At 40.8% G+C, this 15,164-nt stretch overlaps 1 protein-coding gene across 5 annotated transcripts in view; it reads right to left on the reverse strand.

Annotated features, from left to right (window-relative positions):
- The window catches only part of PPIP5K2 (diphosphoinositol pentakisphosphate kinase 2), a 200,490-nt gene that overhangs the window by 93,634 nt on the left and 91,692 nt on the right, over nucleotides 1-15,164 (reverse strand). For all 5 annotated transcript variants that reach the window (XM_077462328.1, XM_077462326.1, XM_077462325.1 and 2 more), the window contains exons 10-13: nucleotides 11,831-11,932; nucleotides 2,188-2,274; nucleotides 1,720-1,795; nucleotides 1,503-1,612 (exon numbers count right to left, since the gene is read on the reverse strand). In XM_077462328.1, the coding sequence (XP_077318454.1) occupies nucleotides 1,503-1,612; nucleotides 1,720-1,795; nucleotides 2,188-2,274; nucleotides 11,831-11,932 (375 nt within the window). The remainder of the gene's footprint in view (nucleotides 1-1,502; nucleotides 1,613-1,719; nucleotides 1,796-2,187; nucleotides 2,275-11,830; nucleotides 11,933-15,164) is intronic.

A 15,164-nucleotide genomic window follows, 5' to 3' on the forward strand; every position in this document is an offset into this window, starting at 1 on the left:
CTCATCTCTTGCCTTCCCCGTTGGGGTCCTCCAAGGTTCTGTTCTTGGATCTCTCTTATTTTCAATCTACACCTTTTCCCTGGTTCAGCCGATTGCCTCACATGGCTTTTAATATAATTTCTATGCTGACGACACCCAAATCTATATTTTCACCCCTCAACTCATGCGTCCCTAACTTACTAACAGACATATCTGTCTGGATGTCACACCACTTCCTCAAACTCAACTTGTACAAAACCAAGCTCATAATATTTCCTCCCCTTACTTTCCCTATTTTAGAAAGTCTAGCGAACCATTTAGTATCGATTGCCAGCGTAACGGAATACAGAGTCTCGCCGTATTCACCATTTACATAGCCAAGGATTGTAATATTCTTTTTTAGACAGGGTCATGTGGTGTAATAGGTATTGTGCTGGAGTGTAATCTAAGGTAAATGTGGTGACACCTGCAATGACGCTGTGTACTTCTTTCCAGAAAGGCTGGGAAGGATTCACAATCCCACCAAACGTGGAGCATAGTCCCTTCTGCTTTACAAAACTTCTACCATGTATAAGGTATAGATGGAGAGAAATTGTGGTGGTGCAATGGAGTTCTATACCATCAGGTTTTAATTTTGTAGCAGTTTTCTTGGATGGCTACATTCAGGGAACCCTTGTGTGTGTATTCGTGAATAGCCTCCCACTCCTCGTCAGAGAAGGAAGCGTGCAACTCCCTTTCCCACACTATACATGCGGGATCCAGGAAGGTCGGAGACTCTTCCAAGAGCAAAGCATATATGGAGGATATTAAAGCGAAGTTCTGGTCGAAGTATGACTTTTAAGATAAAAAAAACCCCTAGCATACTCATGCCATGTGCAATGTAACAAAGGCATGCTGTAAACTATGCCCAGTTTTCTATTTGTGCAGCAACGTTTTATTACTTTGTGAAGTTCCTGCACAGCGCAGCCATCTCCAGTGTGGGCATCTAAAGCCACAGTGTCCTTCCTGGATTCTATGCACACTGGCTACTCAGTATGCACCTGCCAATCTCACGTATGTGCAGTGCAATCTTGCTCAGCTTGCCATGCCAAGCTGACCAAGATTTTCCATAGATGATTTGGGTTTATCAGCATCTCCCAACTCTGGCATAAAAAGACTAAAGGGCATGAAGAAATAAATCTGACAAATCGTCAAACATTCATTGTAGGTCAATCTTCCAGATGCACGTGTATTAAATGACAGCGATTGAGTCAACACAAGTGAATGTTTGGCGAAAGTCACATTTCCAGCGTTATAAATATCCCACAACATGTTTTCCATGCAGTACAAAGATATATCCATTAACGTGTAATAGTATATTACAATACGTGTCTGTGCAGGGGGCTAGGGGTGCAGGGGTGTGTTTCAGTTCAGGGAAAAGTATGGCCTTCCAAAGTCACCAAGGAAAAAAGGATAATTTTAATAATATGAGCTGGAAAGAAAATGTGTACTTTTACTACTTTCAATGAGTCGAATCTACTTACATCTCTAACACAGTTTTAAGCTGCTCCAGCTTTGCTTTGCTCTCCTCAATTTCAGAATCATTGTTCTGTCCAAGCTCAACAAGAAGCTGCCTCGCAATGTCTAGGACTTCCTGTTTACATAGAAACAAAATTATATTACCAAATATAAACCTGAAAACACCTGGCTAATCTTTCTTTAGATTTTTCATGAGACTCATTTGTACACAAATTTACTTGCCTGCAACTGCTTTGGTTTCTTCAGCTTTAATTTCCCAGTCTTGTAGCCATAACATTTTTCAAACAGATCAAAAAACCTTGGAAAATGAATAAAAAAGTAAAGATCTTATTACCCATTATGTGAAAACTTTACTAAACATCAGATAGGAGAAAATGTCACCTTGGTTTGAATTAAATTATTCAGTGCAGCAGTATAGGTGAGACTGCCCAAAGCATGAAATCATGCAACAAACTTCAGCAGAGTGCGCCATAACAAGTCCAAAAAAGTGAATGAATAATAAAAAGTCCCATAGTAGTAAAAGTGGCGAGACAGTGGATCAGCGCACAGTGGGCACATACCCCTGAAATGCAGTGGTGTGAACTGGGCACATAGGAGACAATGCATTTTGTCTTGTCCATGTGGATGGATCGTGTTGGCCACCCAATGCAGTCCCACCACATCTGGAGTGAATCTACACTTATTGCTTACCTTTGATGCCTTACTTCCATTTTCATTTTTTGCTTTGGTGTCCGATCACCATGTCTTATCACTGCAATAACACAACGAAGCTCCATCCTTAAAAAAATAAAAATAAAAGGTCAAAGTACTAATTAGATTAGAAAATATTTACACCTAACTGCCATGTCACAATTCAACAGCAACATGATCATTAACAAAACATTTACAGGCAATCCCTGAGTTACAAACATCTGACTCATACAGTACAAATGGAGAGAGCCAACAGGAAGTGATAGGAAATCTACCCCTAGGAAGGCAAATTCACTTCTATAAGAGTTATTATGAAGAATGTGTTTCCACTAAAGTTGTATCACCAATCCTCCTTTCCACAACAACCCAAGATTTTCAAAATTAAATTGTCACACTTCGAATAATAATTGTGCGATCCTGCAACACTGTACCCATATGACATTTTTATAATTTTTTCACACAAATAGAGCTTTTTTTTGGTGGTATTTAATCAACGCTGGGTTTTTTCTTTTTTTCTGAACAAGCAAAAAAAAAAAAAAAAAAAAAAAAAACGAATGTGCGCTGAGGAGGCTGCACTGATGGGCATTGATACAGTGAGGGGAAAAAAGTATTTGATCTACCTACTGATTCTGTTTGCCCACTGACAAAAAAGTGATCAGTCTATAATTTTAATGGTAGGTTGGTAGGTTTATTTTAACAGTGATAGACGGAGTAACAACAAAAAAATCCAGAAAAATGCATTTCAAAAAAAGTTATAAATTGATTTGCATTTTAACCCTTTCATAGCCTAAAAAGTACCCGCAGGTGGTCAATCCGTACACCAGCACAGTGGTGTAGTGGTTAGCACTCTCACATGGCAGTAAAAATGGTCGCCGGTTCAAATCCCAACCATGATCCTACCTGCCTGGAGTTCGCATGTTCTCCCTGTGCCTGCGTGGGTTTCCTCCGGGTACTCCAGAGTCCTCCTACACTCCAAAGACATGCTGATAGATTTAATTGGCTTCTGTCTAAATTGGCCCTACTTCATGAATGTGAGTTTAGGGACCTTAGATTGTAAGCTCCTTGAGGGTAGGGGCCGAAGTGGATGTAAAATGTATATTTGAGGCCTCATTCACATCTGAATGTAGCCTTTTCAGGCAGAAAATCTCGATTTTGCAGCGTTTTTTACCGCGTTTTGCCCGATGTGAGCGTCAAAAAAGGGCCCAGAACTTGTTTAAGCTTCAGGCACCATGGAGTGGAGATGTGAACCATCTCTATTGAGAATAATAGATTTTTTCCCCTCCAGCGTTTTGTAGCTTCAGGCTTCAAGCTACAAAACACTCAGGTGTGAATGGGGCCTGAAGCACTGCATAAATTGACAGCGCTATACAAGTACCTTAAATAAAAAATATTTCCCTCTACTATAAGCTTATGGTAACTTTAATGACCATAAAGATTTAAATAAGATACTAGTGCGCACAACCTAATAACTATTAGCTAAAAAAAAAATCACTGGGAGGCTGCAAACATAGAAAAGTGATCTCAGCACTGTAATGTAAATATTTGTAAAAGATATGTGGCGCTACCTCACTTGACTGTAAACTACGTGAAATTAATATATGCAAAATATCAAGAGTGCAGTAGTGATAAATGTGCAAAGGTTTTGACGAATTATTGTGCAAATCAATTAGGATAGTGCAACCAACTTCTAAAGTACAAAGAAATTTTTCAAAGTGCAATCCGTGCTGAACAGTAATATATTAATCCAGTAATGTAACCATCAAAAAAATATCATGTATTCAGTCCCACAATATTGTAATAAAGTAATCTGCTCATAAAAAGTTCATTCCAATTCAATAAAGTGCAGAACTTAGTGCAATCCACCTTCACACAGTGCAAATCCACCAATCGTCTGTGTTCAATGCAATCCGGGGTGCGCCCCTTATTTCCCCCAGCCTCTCATCTCTATTTCTGGCCACTATAGGCCAAATGGCGCTGTATGACTGCTGTTGGTTACTCCCACATCGGCTTGCTGCAATATCAGTACATCATATTTTATGGCATATCTCCGCCCCGTCACATGACTGCGATGTCATCAATCCTCTCCAGTGGTTTTTCTCGTTGCTCTTTGAGGACCAGGGGCTGTTCTGGTGATGGGCAGAGATATGGCATAAATTATGAGGTTCTGAGGTAAAGCCACATATCTTTTACAAATATTTAATGACCATAAGCTTGTATCAGAATTGTTCAGCAGACTCTGCTGAACAATTCTATAACTCTGATCAGCGGATTACAACCTGCAGATCAGAGTTATTAACCCCTAATGTGACCTCCCCCCACCCACGCCACCACCTCCGTGTCCCTCTGTATCCCCTGCCTCTCCACCTCCCGTGGTCAACTTTCACATACTCCCCCCCCCCCCATTCTCCTTCCTTATCCACTTCGCCCCCCTTCTCCCCAACACTAATTACCCCCCTACGCTGATCGGACCCCCCCCCCCCAAACAAACCAGAAGCTTCCCTTCTCTGTTGCTCCTGCTGGCTTCAGGTGCTGCATGGGGCTTGGGGGGGACAGAGACAGATGTGTCCCCCAATACCTCTGATCATCCCCCCCATACTGCCCCCACAACCCTGATCCATGTCAGCTCTGAGCGGCATCCCTCCTTCCCTCCCTCTACCTGCAGCCTCTCCTGCCCAGATCTCCGTCATCTGTCAGCTTAGAGAGCACAGCGGCGGAAGGGGGTTTCTGGTGCGGGTGGGGTCGAAGTTGTGGCTTGGTATACACCCACCCCCCTGTACAATGGATATAGGCAGCGATAGCTGCTATATCCACTGACAGCTGATCATTGTAACAGCGAGTGTTACAATGTATCAGACTGTGTGATTTCATGAATGAAATCTCTATTCCATTTATTCAAGTAAAATGCTACAGAGAAAGGAACGATCTTCAGTCGCTTTCCCGGTCTCAAAAAAAAAAAAAAAACTGAGATATGGGGTCTGATTGATATCTCACGAAAGACATCCCCCCCCCCCCCAAAAAAAAAGTTAAAAGTTAAAGAAAGCAAAAAAACAAACACAAACACAGTAGGACCCCCCAAGGTCCGCCCACACTCACCCCTCCACGGTGACAGTCTCCTCAACCCCGCCCCCCCCACACTCACCTCTACACGGTGATGGTTCACTCCTCCATGGTGATGGTCCTCCACGCACTTACCCCCTCCATGACCTTCACCCCAAACCCCTCCGCGGCTTCCTCAGCTTCTCCTCCCAGCCAACCCAATCTGTCCCGATTGGCAAGGAGGAGAAGCCAGAAGACAATAGCTAATATTAATTCGCTTTTGTCGCAAGTGCAATGCTCTGTGCCCCGAGCCCAACCTTTTTCAAGCCAATTAGAGCCTCAGGGTCTAATCATGTGGCTTGAAAAAGAAAAAAAAAAAAGTCATACAAACGCCCCTGCCCCCCTAATGGGCCGACCGCTCCTGGCAAGACCCCTTTCACATGGAACGGACTCTGTCAAGCAGATCTGCCTGCTCAGCGTGGGTTCTGTCTGCTGATCCCCGCTGAGCAATCAGATGACAGGTCCATGTCCGCTCCATGGATGCAGAGCTGACATGGCCTCTATTCTCCAACGCCTGTCCATTTCCATCCAATCCGATCTGCTAGATGGATGGGGAATAGATTTCCCATCTGTCTGTTTTTAGCGGACTGGATCAGATGCAGGAACACCTGTGCATCCCCACACAGGTAAACATGGCCCTCCATGGGCGTACACTATAGTATGCCATATGTGAACGATGCTTTAGTAACAATTTAGCAGGGATTTTGTTAAGTTGTGTTTATCTACTATTAATGATTTTAGTGTATTTTTAGCAAAAATATTGATTTGATAAACATTTGCACAAATATTGCGCTGCCTTAAAAATCTGTAGCACCTTCTTTTTATTCTACTGGCCATGTGCCTTCAGAAAATGTATAGTTAAGGGGGGTCTTTATCAAACTGGAGGATTTCATTTTTCACGTACAGCATTCAGAATTTGCAAGAGAAATTTTTGGGTACATACGATTTTCACCATTTTGCAAAAAAAGGCTCAGTTTAAAATTTACCAATATTTGTTATTTATTAACTCCATACAGGTTAAGCTTTTATATTTAGTAAGGATGTAGCAGGAATTTTGTAAAATTTGCTGTGTTTTTATCTGCCAATAATGAATTTAGTGTATTTCTTGCAAATATATTGGTTTGATAAACATTTGCGCCAATACCGCAGGGGTCTTAAAAAACAAAACAAAAAAAAAAACAAAAAAAAAAAGAAAACAGTAGCACCTTCCTTTTTATTCTAGATATTATATGCTTTAAGAAAAAAAAAAAAAAATAAAAAAATAAAAGGTTGTGAGGCTCTTTCACAAATTCTGAAAGCTGTAAGGGGAAAAAAGAAAAACTTCAGATTGTTAGAGAAATTTGGATATTTGCATTTTTGTGTACGGTCGATTTTCCCCCTTTTTCCAAAAAAGCGCAATGTAAAAATTACAAATATTTGTTATTAACTCAATACAGGTTAAGCTTTTATATTTAGTAGGAATTTTGTAAAATTTGCTGTTTATCTGCTAATCATGATTTAAATAGATTTTTAGTAAAAATATTGTTTGATAAACATTTGCACGAATATTGTGAGACCTTAGAAATCAGTAGTACCTTATTTTTATTCTACTGGTCATGTGCTTTCAGAAAATATATGTTTGGGGGGGGGGGGGGGGGTGTCTTTTACAAACTTTGAAAGCTATAAGTGAAAAAAAAAATCAAAAGGAAAAATTGCAAAAACGGTCTGACCACCTGAGGGTGACAATGGAGCACAGGGCCCGGCAGCAAAAGGGTTAATGAGTGAAATAAGTATTTTCCCCCCATCGCAAAACATGACTTGGTACTTGATGGCAAGACCCTTGTTGGAAATCAGAGGTCAGATGTTTCTTGTAGTTGGCCACCAGGTTTACACACATCCCCTCTTTGCAGATCCTCGCCAAGTCATTTAGGTTTTGAGGCTGATATTTGATAACTCAAACCTTCATCTCCCTCCACATATTTTCTATGGGATTAAGATCTGGAGACTGGCTTGGGCACTTTAGGACCTTAATGTGCTTCTGCTTGAGCCATTCCTTTGGGTCGTCATGCTGGAATACCCACCCACTGCCCTGGCTGAGGGAAGGAAGTTCTCATCCAAGATTTAACGGTACATGGCCCCGTCCATGATCCCTTTGTTGCAGTGAAGTTGTCCTGTCCCCTTAGCAGAAAAAACACCCCCAAAGCATTATTTTTCCACCTCCATGTTTGTTGTGGGAATGGTGTTCTTGGGGTTATAAACAGCATTCCTCCTTCTCCAAACATAGCGAGTTGAGTTGATGCCAAAGAGGGCGATTTTGGTCTCATCTGACCACAACACTTTCACCCAGTTCTCCTCTGAATCTTTCAGATGTTCAATAGCAAACTTCAGACAGGCCTGTTCATGTGCTTTCTTGAGCAGGGGGACCTTGCAGGCCCTGCAGGATTTCAGTCCTTCACGGTGTAGTGTGTTACTGATTGTTTTCTTGGCGACCATGGTACCAGCTGCCTTGAGATCATTGACGAGATTCTCCCTTGTAGTTCTGGGCCAATTCCTCACTGTTCTCATGATCATTGAAACTCCATGAGGTGAGTTCTTGCATGGAGCCCCGAGACAGAGAGATTGACAGTTATTTTGTGTTTCTATCATTTGCGAATAATCGCACCAACTGTGGTCACTCTCTCACCAAGCTACTTGGCAATGGTCTTGTAGCCCATTCCAGCCCTGTGTGGGTCTACAATCTTGTTCCTGACATCCTTTGGTCATGGCAATGGTGGAGAGATTGGAATCTGATTGATTGCATCTGTGAACAGGTCTCTTTTATACAGGTAACAAGCTGAGATTAGGAGCATTCTTAAAGGGTGTGCTCCTTATCTCAGCTTGTTACCTGTATAGAAGACACCTGGGAGACAGAAATCTTGCCGATTGATAGGAAGTCAAATACTTATTTCTCTCATTAACCACTTCAGCCTCGGAAAGGATTTACCCCCTTAATGACCAGGCCATTTTTTGAGATACGGTACTGCGTCAATTTAACTGACAATTGCGTGGTCGTGCAACATTGTACCCCAACAAAATTGATCCACTTTTTCCCCCCCACAAATAGAGCTTTCTTTTGGTGGTATTTGATCACCTCTGCAGTGTTTATTTTTTGCGCTATAAACAAAAAAAGAGTGACACTTTTAAAAACAAACAAAACTAAATTTTTTACTTTCTGCTATAAATAAAAAATAAAAAAATAAAGAAACGTATTTATCAGTTTAGGCCAATAGGTAGTATTCTATTTTTTTTTTACCAAAAATAACAATACGCGTATATTGATTGGTTTGCGCAAAAGTTATAGCGTCTACAAAATAGTGGATGGATTTAGGGTTTTTAATTTTTTTTCATTGTTTTTAAGGGTAATAGTGGCGATCTGCGATTTTCAGTGGGACCACGACATTGCGCTGGACAAATCTGACCCCAAGTGACACTTTTTGGGGACCAATGACACTAATACAGTGATCAGTGCTTAAAAAATTAGCTGATCACTGTATAAATGGCACTGGCAGGGAAGGGGGTTAACACTAGGGGTGATAAAAGGGTTAAATGTGTTCCCTCAGTGTGAGCTCTGTGTGGGGGATGAGCTCACTGGGACAACACAGAGATCACTGTACCTGATCTCATTGTTATCCCGGGATCTGCCTTGTTTACATAGGCAGTTCCCTGTTCAGCCCCTCTCCCCCGGCATGCGTGTCCAACATGTCATTTTGCACAGCCAGGATGCCGGAGGGCGGACCGGAAGTGGTTAAAATGCAAATCAATTTATACATTTTTTTAAATGCGTTTTCCTGGATATTTTTGGTATTCTGTCTCTCACTGTTAAAATAAACCTACCATTAACATTATAGACTGATCATTCCTTAGTCAGTGGGCAAACATACAAAATCAGCAGGGGATCAAATACTTTTTGTACCTCACTGTAGCCTGCACTAATGGGCACTGATCAGAAGCACTGACAATCCTGCACTGATGGGCGGCATGAATAAGTGACACTGATAGATGGCACTAAGCGGGCTGTTGTCCCTCTAAAAGAAGTTGGTTAACGGCTTTCTTCTTTTCTTCATGCTGACAGCAGGATGGAAAAAAAACAGCTTCTGCTTACTTCCGTGATTACGCTGTGATTGGCCCTTTACCCCGATCTGTGATCAGCCAAGTCCCAAGGACTCTGTGATCACAGAGAAGGCCGGCAAAGGCTGTGCTAGGATGGGAAGACATCTGTGCATGCCCTCCTGGCATTTTAAGCCCATGCTGTAGCTGTCTTTCGGCTATAGCGTGGGCACAAAGTGGTTAAATAATGTACATGTTCCAACTTACATAAAATTAAACTTAAGAACAAACCTACAGAACTTGTTTGTAACCCTGGCACTGTCTGTACTTGTAATAATAGAGTCACTTGCTAGCCTAGTAAACCTTCAAAGTGTAATAGGAGGACTGCATTTGCTTGAAGAGTAGCCTAGGAAAGTAGACTTTATTCTAACCTCACTGGCTGCAAACTTCTTCGGCTTAAAGATTCAAAGTATGGTAGCCACAGACACCCAAGCATGTCATAGCTACATAGCTCCTCTAAGCAAAGTGTCCTTTAAAGTATAACTACAGGCAAAATGTATTTTTTTAGTTTTGGATAGAGTAGAAAGGAATTAGAACAGTTGTCAGTTTTTATTGCCATCTGTGCCCCCACTAGGTAGATTCACTGTTTTGATCTGTGCTGTTTATCATTATCATCAAAAGCAAACTTAAAAGAAAATCCCAAATTTTGAGTGGACACCAGAATAATAGAGTAGGGGAAAGTTAGGGAAGATTTTCCCCTCTATTAAAAAAAAAAAAAAAAAAAAAAAAAAAAAAAGGTTTTGCCTTTAATTACACTTTAATGGGAAATAAATAGTTCTTAAAGCATGTTAGGCCTGGGTTAAAAACTGATGTCTGTTGACATTTGCCAATAGTCCACTTCTTTCATTTGGACGATAATTGTGCACTTCATGTTTAGATCTCAAAAAATTCTATCAATTTTATTTCAATACAAGTTTAACTTTGTCTCCACAAGACCCAAATGTTCTCAATATTGATGCTTCAAGTTAAAACCAGATTTGAACCCATGCAGCCCAATGTTCTTTAAAGCAATGGATGTTAGCTTTATTCCAAAATAAAATAAACCATCCTTTCTGATCTGTATTTTACATTATTCAAAAAGGAACTAAAAAGCATAGGGATAGAAAGCTCAATGACATCTGCCAGGATGCATCCGGGGCACTGTGGCCCAAGAAGTGCTGGGGATCCAGTTGTATTAGGATTATCTTCACAATGTACACTTTTTCAGAAAAATCTACTGCACACTATTTTTGCCTATGATTGTAGACAACTGATGGGAATTTGCAGAAATTGTGGGGGACTTTAGGTTCCCATTAACTGGTAATTCAGCCACACCAATAGAGCATTAAAAAAAGCCAAATTCACTTTTCCCATTTCCTCCAATGTATTGGAAGGCTTGCACTGTATTAATTAGTAAAACTGTGAAAAAGTTGAAGAAGCTTTAGCACCACTATGTACTATAAATACTAAATTTCCTGGAGCTGTTTATAAAAATGTATGGAAAAACAAATTGACACTTTGTACTTGTTAGTATTTTAATACAGGATTTATATAGTGCTATCAGTTTGTGCAGCGCTTTACAATGAGCCCTGCTTGTTAGAGCTTACATTCTAAAAAGGGAGGGTCAAATGATGCAAAAGGTAATAAATGTGAGGGATGAGCTTATGGAGAAAATAAAAGTACAGTTGTTAGGTGGGGGCAGAATAGGCTTTACTGAAAAGAAGGGTTTTTAGGGATTGTCTACAGATGAAGAAATTAGGAGACAGTCTGACAGAGATTGGGGTAGAGAGTTCCATAAGATGGGAGAGGCTCCGGAGAAGTTCTGGAGGCGAGCATGGGAGGAGATGACAAAGGATGACTATTGGGAGGACCAAATAGATTTGGTTGGCATTTTGAGACTAGGTTAGTGATGTAGCTGGGGGCATAGATGTGAATGGTGTTGTTAGCATTTTGAATTTAATTTGTTGGGTGAGTGGCAGCCAATGGAGGGATTGGCAGATAGGGGTTAGCAGACGCTGAGCGGTTTGTAAGGTGGATGAGTCTGGCAGCATCATTCACGATGGACCTAAGGGGGATAGCCTATTTAAAGGTAAGCCAATGAGGAGGGAGTTGCTCTAGTCAGGGCAAGAGATAACCCGGGAGTGGATCAGAAGCTTTGTGTTGTCATTGGTTAGGAAGAGGCGTATTCTGGAGATGTTGCAGAGGTTGAGGCAGCAAGCTTTGGAAAGTTATTGGATGTGGGGCCAAAGGAAGAGTTCAGAGTCCAGGATAACACCTAGCACCCTGGCATGCAGGAATGGGCTGATGGTCAAGCCATTGATCATGACAGAGAATTTAGGGCAAGGAGCATGTGGGAAAGGAAATGATATGAGCTTGGCTTTGGACAGGTTGAGTAATATAATCTGAAGAAAAAAACAAAAAAAAAACAACAAAATATACTTACATTGTTCCAGATGTTGTGGGAACTATAGGTATATCTTCTGCTTCCAACGGTATTGACCAGGGAATGTGGAACTGAGGGGCTAGCTCACGCATTATGATATTTCTGAAAGGTTACAAACACAAAACTTCATAAGCTTAAAAATGATTGAACATTCATGCAATTGTGAGCACAAAAAGTTCAGAGGACTGCAAATAAAAATAAATTGTTTCCAAAAACGATTTGCAAAAGAAAATGTTGTTGGTTTTTCGTCACATAGGCCATTCAAACTGACTATAGGTATATATTAGTCATTATATTATAAATTTTTGTAACATATGGACATGAAATGCCCATTCAAAACATCTATCTCACAGATCATTAAACCTTGCTAGTTTACGACTCTATGAGGAAAGGACAAAGTGGAGAAATTGTAGGTGGAGATGGAATACCGATTCATAAAAATAAACATTCTATACCATTTCATGCAAAGCCAATAGTATCGGTGCACATTTAGTATCTGCTGTTATATATATATATTACATACACACACATCAGTGTTTGATGGGAAAATTATATTAACAAAAAAGAAAAATAATCCAAACAGCTTAGTGAGCTGGCCATTCTTATTTTCCAAAAACAGCTTAACAAACCATGAGAGTGGTAAATCAGCACCGGGCTTATCATTAAAGGTGTTACAAAATGCATATATATATAAAAAGCAAGGTCCATAAAGACATGGATGAGCGAGTTTGGGGTGGAGGAATTTGACTGGCCTGTACAGAGTCCTGACCTCAACCTGATAGAACAAGGATATGCAATTAGTGGACCTCCAGCTGTTGCAGAACTACAAGTCCCATGAGGCATAGCAAGATTCTGACAGCCACAAACATGAAACCTGGAGGCAGAGGCATGATGGGAGTTGTAGTTTTACAACAGCTGGAAGTCTGCTAATTGCATATCCCTGTGATAGAACAACATTGGGATTATTTAGAGTGGAGACTGTGAGCCAGGCATTCTCGACCAACATCAGAGCCTGACCTCACAAATGCACTTCTGGAAGAATGGTCAAACATCCCCATAGACACAACCCTAAACCTTGTGGACAGCCTTCCCAGAAGAGTTGAAGCTGTTATAGCTGCAAAGGGTGGGCCAACTCAATATTGAACCCTACGGACTAAGACTGGGGTGCCATTAAAGTTCATGTGCGTGTAAAAGCAGACGTCCCAATAACTTGGTAATATAGCGTGTGTGCGTGTATGACTAGGTCAACCAATTCTCTGCTTCCTCACCATCAATTACCTCTACAGGTTCCTCTGCTAAAACTGCAGAATCAACATTTTTAGCGGTGTCCACAGGATCTGCGCCAGGAGGAGGGGAGGTAAGCGGTACAAGAAACCAAAAGTACTGTGGCATAGCCACCAGACATAACGACAAATGTGGTACATAAAACATTTCTTCTATTATTTTGATTGAGAATGAACTGACTGTGTTGAATAAGGGTTTGGGCTTTTGCTATAAAGAAAATATGAACAGTTTTGTTTTGTGACAGAATATGTACAATTTTTTCAGAAAAATTAGACTTAAAGCATTTTATTCAACAAAATCTCCTTCACAGCAAATTGATATATTACCTTCATCAGTGAGAAATTTAGATTTAAGGGTTAAATGTGAGATAGTGCCACCCACATCGTGTTCAGGAGTATAAGCCCTTGTACACACGGTCGGAGATTCTGACAACCAAATCCGTCGGATTTTGTCCGAAACTGTTGTATACACACGGTCGGACAAAGTTGTCGGAAAATCCGACGTGATGACGTTATTTTGTTACGACGGGACTATGTTCACGCTAGTAGCCAATAGCTTTGGTGTAGGAATTTGATCTGAGCATGCGTGACACTTTGTCCGATCGGAATTCTCTACACATGATCAGAGTATGCCCGATCGGAGCATTTTGTCCGAAAATATTTCCGGCAAGTTGGAAAAGTTGGTCCGATGGATATTCCGACCGAAACAGTCCGATGCAGACCACACACAGTCGGAATATCCGACAAAACACTCCGATCGGACACATTCCGACGGATTCTCCGACCGTGTGTACAAGGGCTAAGTGTTTATTAACAAGGTAGATATAAATGATCGGATGAAGACCGAGCATATACCTAATAAGCTGACCAGGGAAGAATTGTCCTCTGTATTCTCCTTGTCAGGTCGGTGCGATATAATCATACAAACCAGCCGACAAGGGGGGGGCTATAGTGGGTATGGATACTAAGAATGATGAAGAAGAAATATAGAAACACCTGTCAAATAGGGATACATATTTTCCTCTTGATTCTAGTCCTGTATTTTCGGGTACAGGCTAGGATCAAGCAGACATTAAGATGGCGGTGCCGACACCCGATTCGATGGATGGATGGATTGGCCTCGGGCGGCCAACATTGTGGGTTCGCTGGACAGGTAATTGTCCTTATTAAAAGTCAGCAGCTACAGTGTTTGTAGCTGTTGACTTTAAAAAGAAAAAAGAAATTGCGTCTGGAACATCGCTTTAATACAAGCTATGAAAGATGGGATCATTGATCAAGAAACCTGTACTTATCTTAATGCTGATTACCCTATTACACCAGTAATGTACATTCTTCTCAAAATTCATAAGCACCCTACCAATCCCACTGGATTGTGTCAGGGATGGAATCAATAACTGCCCCTCTGGCTAAATATTTGGATATAGTTTACACACCTTTCGTCTTTTAGACCTATATAAAAAATACAGGTGATTTTCTTAATAAAATTAGGGAGGTTAAAGTAGCTTCTGATTCTATCCTAGTCATATGGGATATATCCAGTCTGTATACGATTATACCGCATGAATTGGGAGTTGAAGCACGTCATCAGCTTCTAACCCAGTCCCATCAATATGAAAATGTGTAGATTACATTTTTAAAACTATTGGCCATTGTACTTGCATAAAATTATTTTCTTTTTAACCACTTGCTTACTGGGCACTTAAACCCCCCTCAGTCCCAGACCAATTTTCAGCTTTCAGCGCTGATGCACTTTGAATGACAATTGCGCGGGCATACAACACTGTACCCAAATGAAATTTTTATCATTTTTTTCCCACAAATAGAGCTTTCTTTTGGTGGTATTTAGTTACAGCTCGGAGTTTTATTTTTTGCTAAACAAACAAAAAAAGATGCAAAAAAAAAAAAAAAAAAAAATCATGTTTTAATAGTTTGTTATAAAATTTTGCAAACGGGTCATTTTTCTCCTTCATTGAAGTGCGCTGATAAGGCGGCACTGATAGGCTGCATTGGTGGGCACTGATGGGCTGCATTGGTGGGCACTGATGGGCTGC

This window comes from Lithobates pipiens, unplaced genomic scaffold (genome assembly GCF_037356315.1).
Source record: "Lithobates pipiens isolate NorthernLeopardFrog02 unplaced genomic scaffold, aLitPip1_a1.2 Scaffold_3, whole genome shotgun sequence".
Lineage (NCBI taxonomy): Eukaryota > Metazoa > Chordata > Amphibia > Anura > Ranidae > Lithobates > Lithobates pipiens.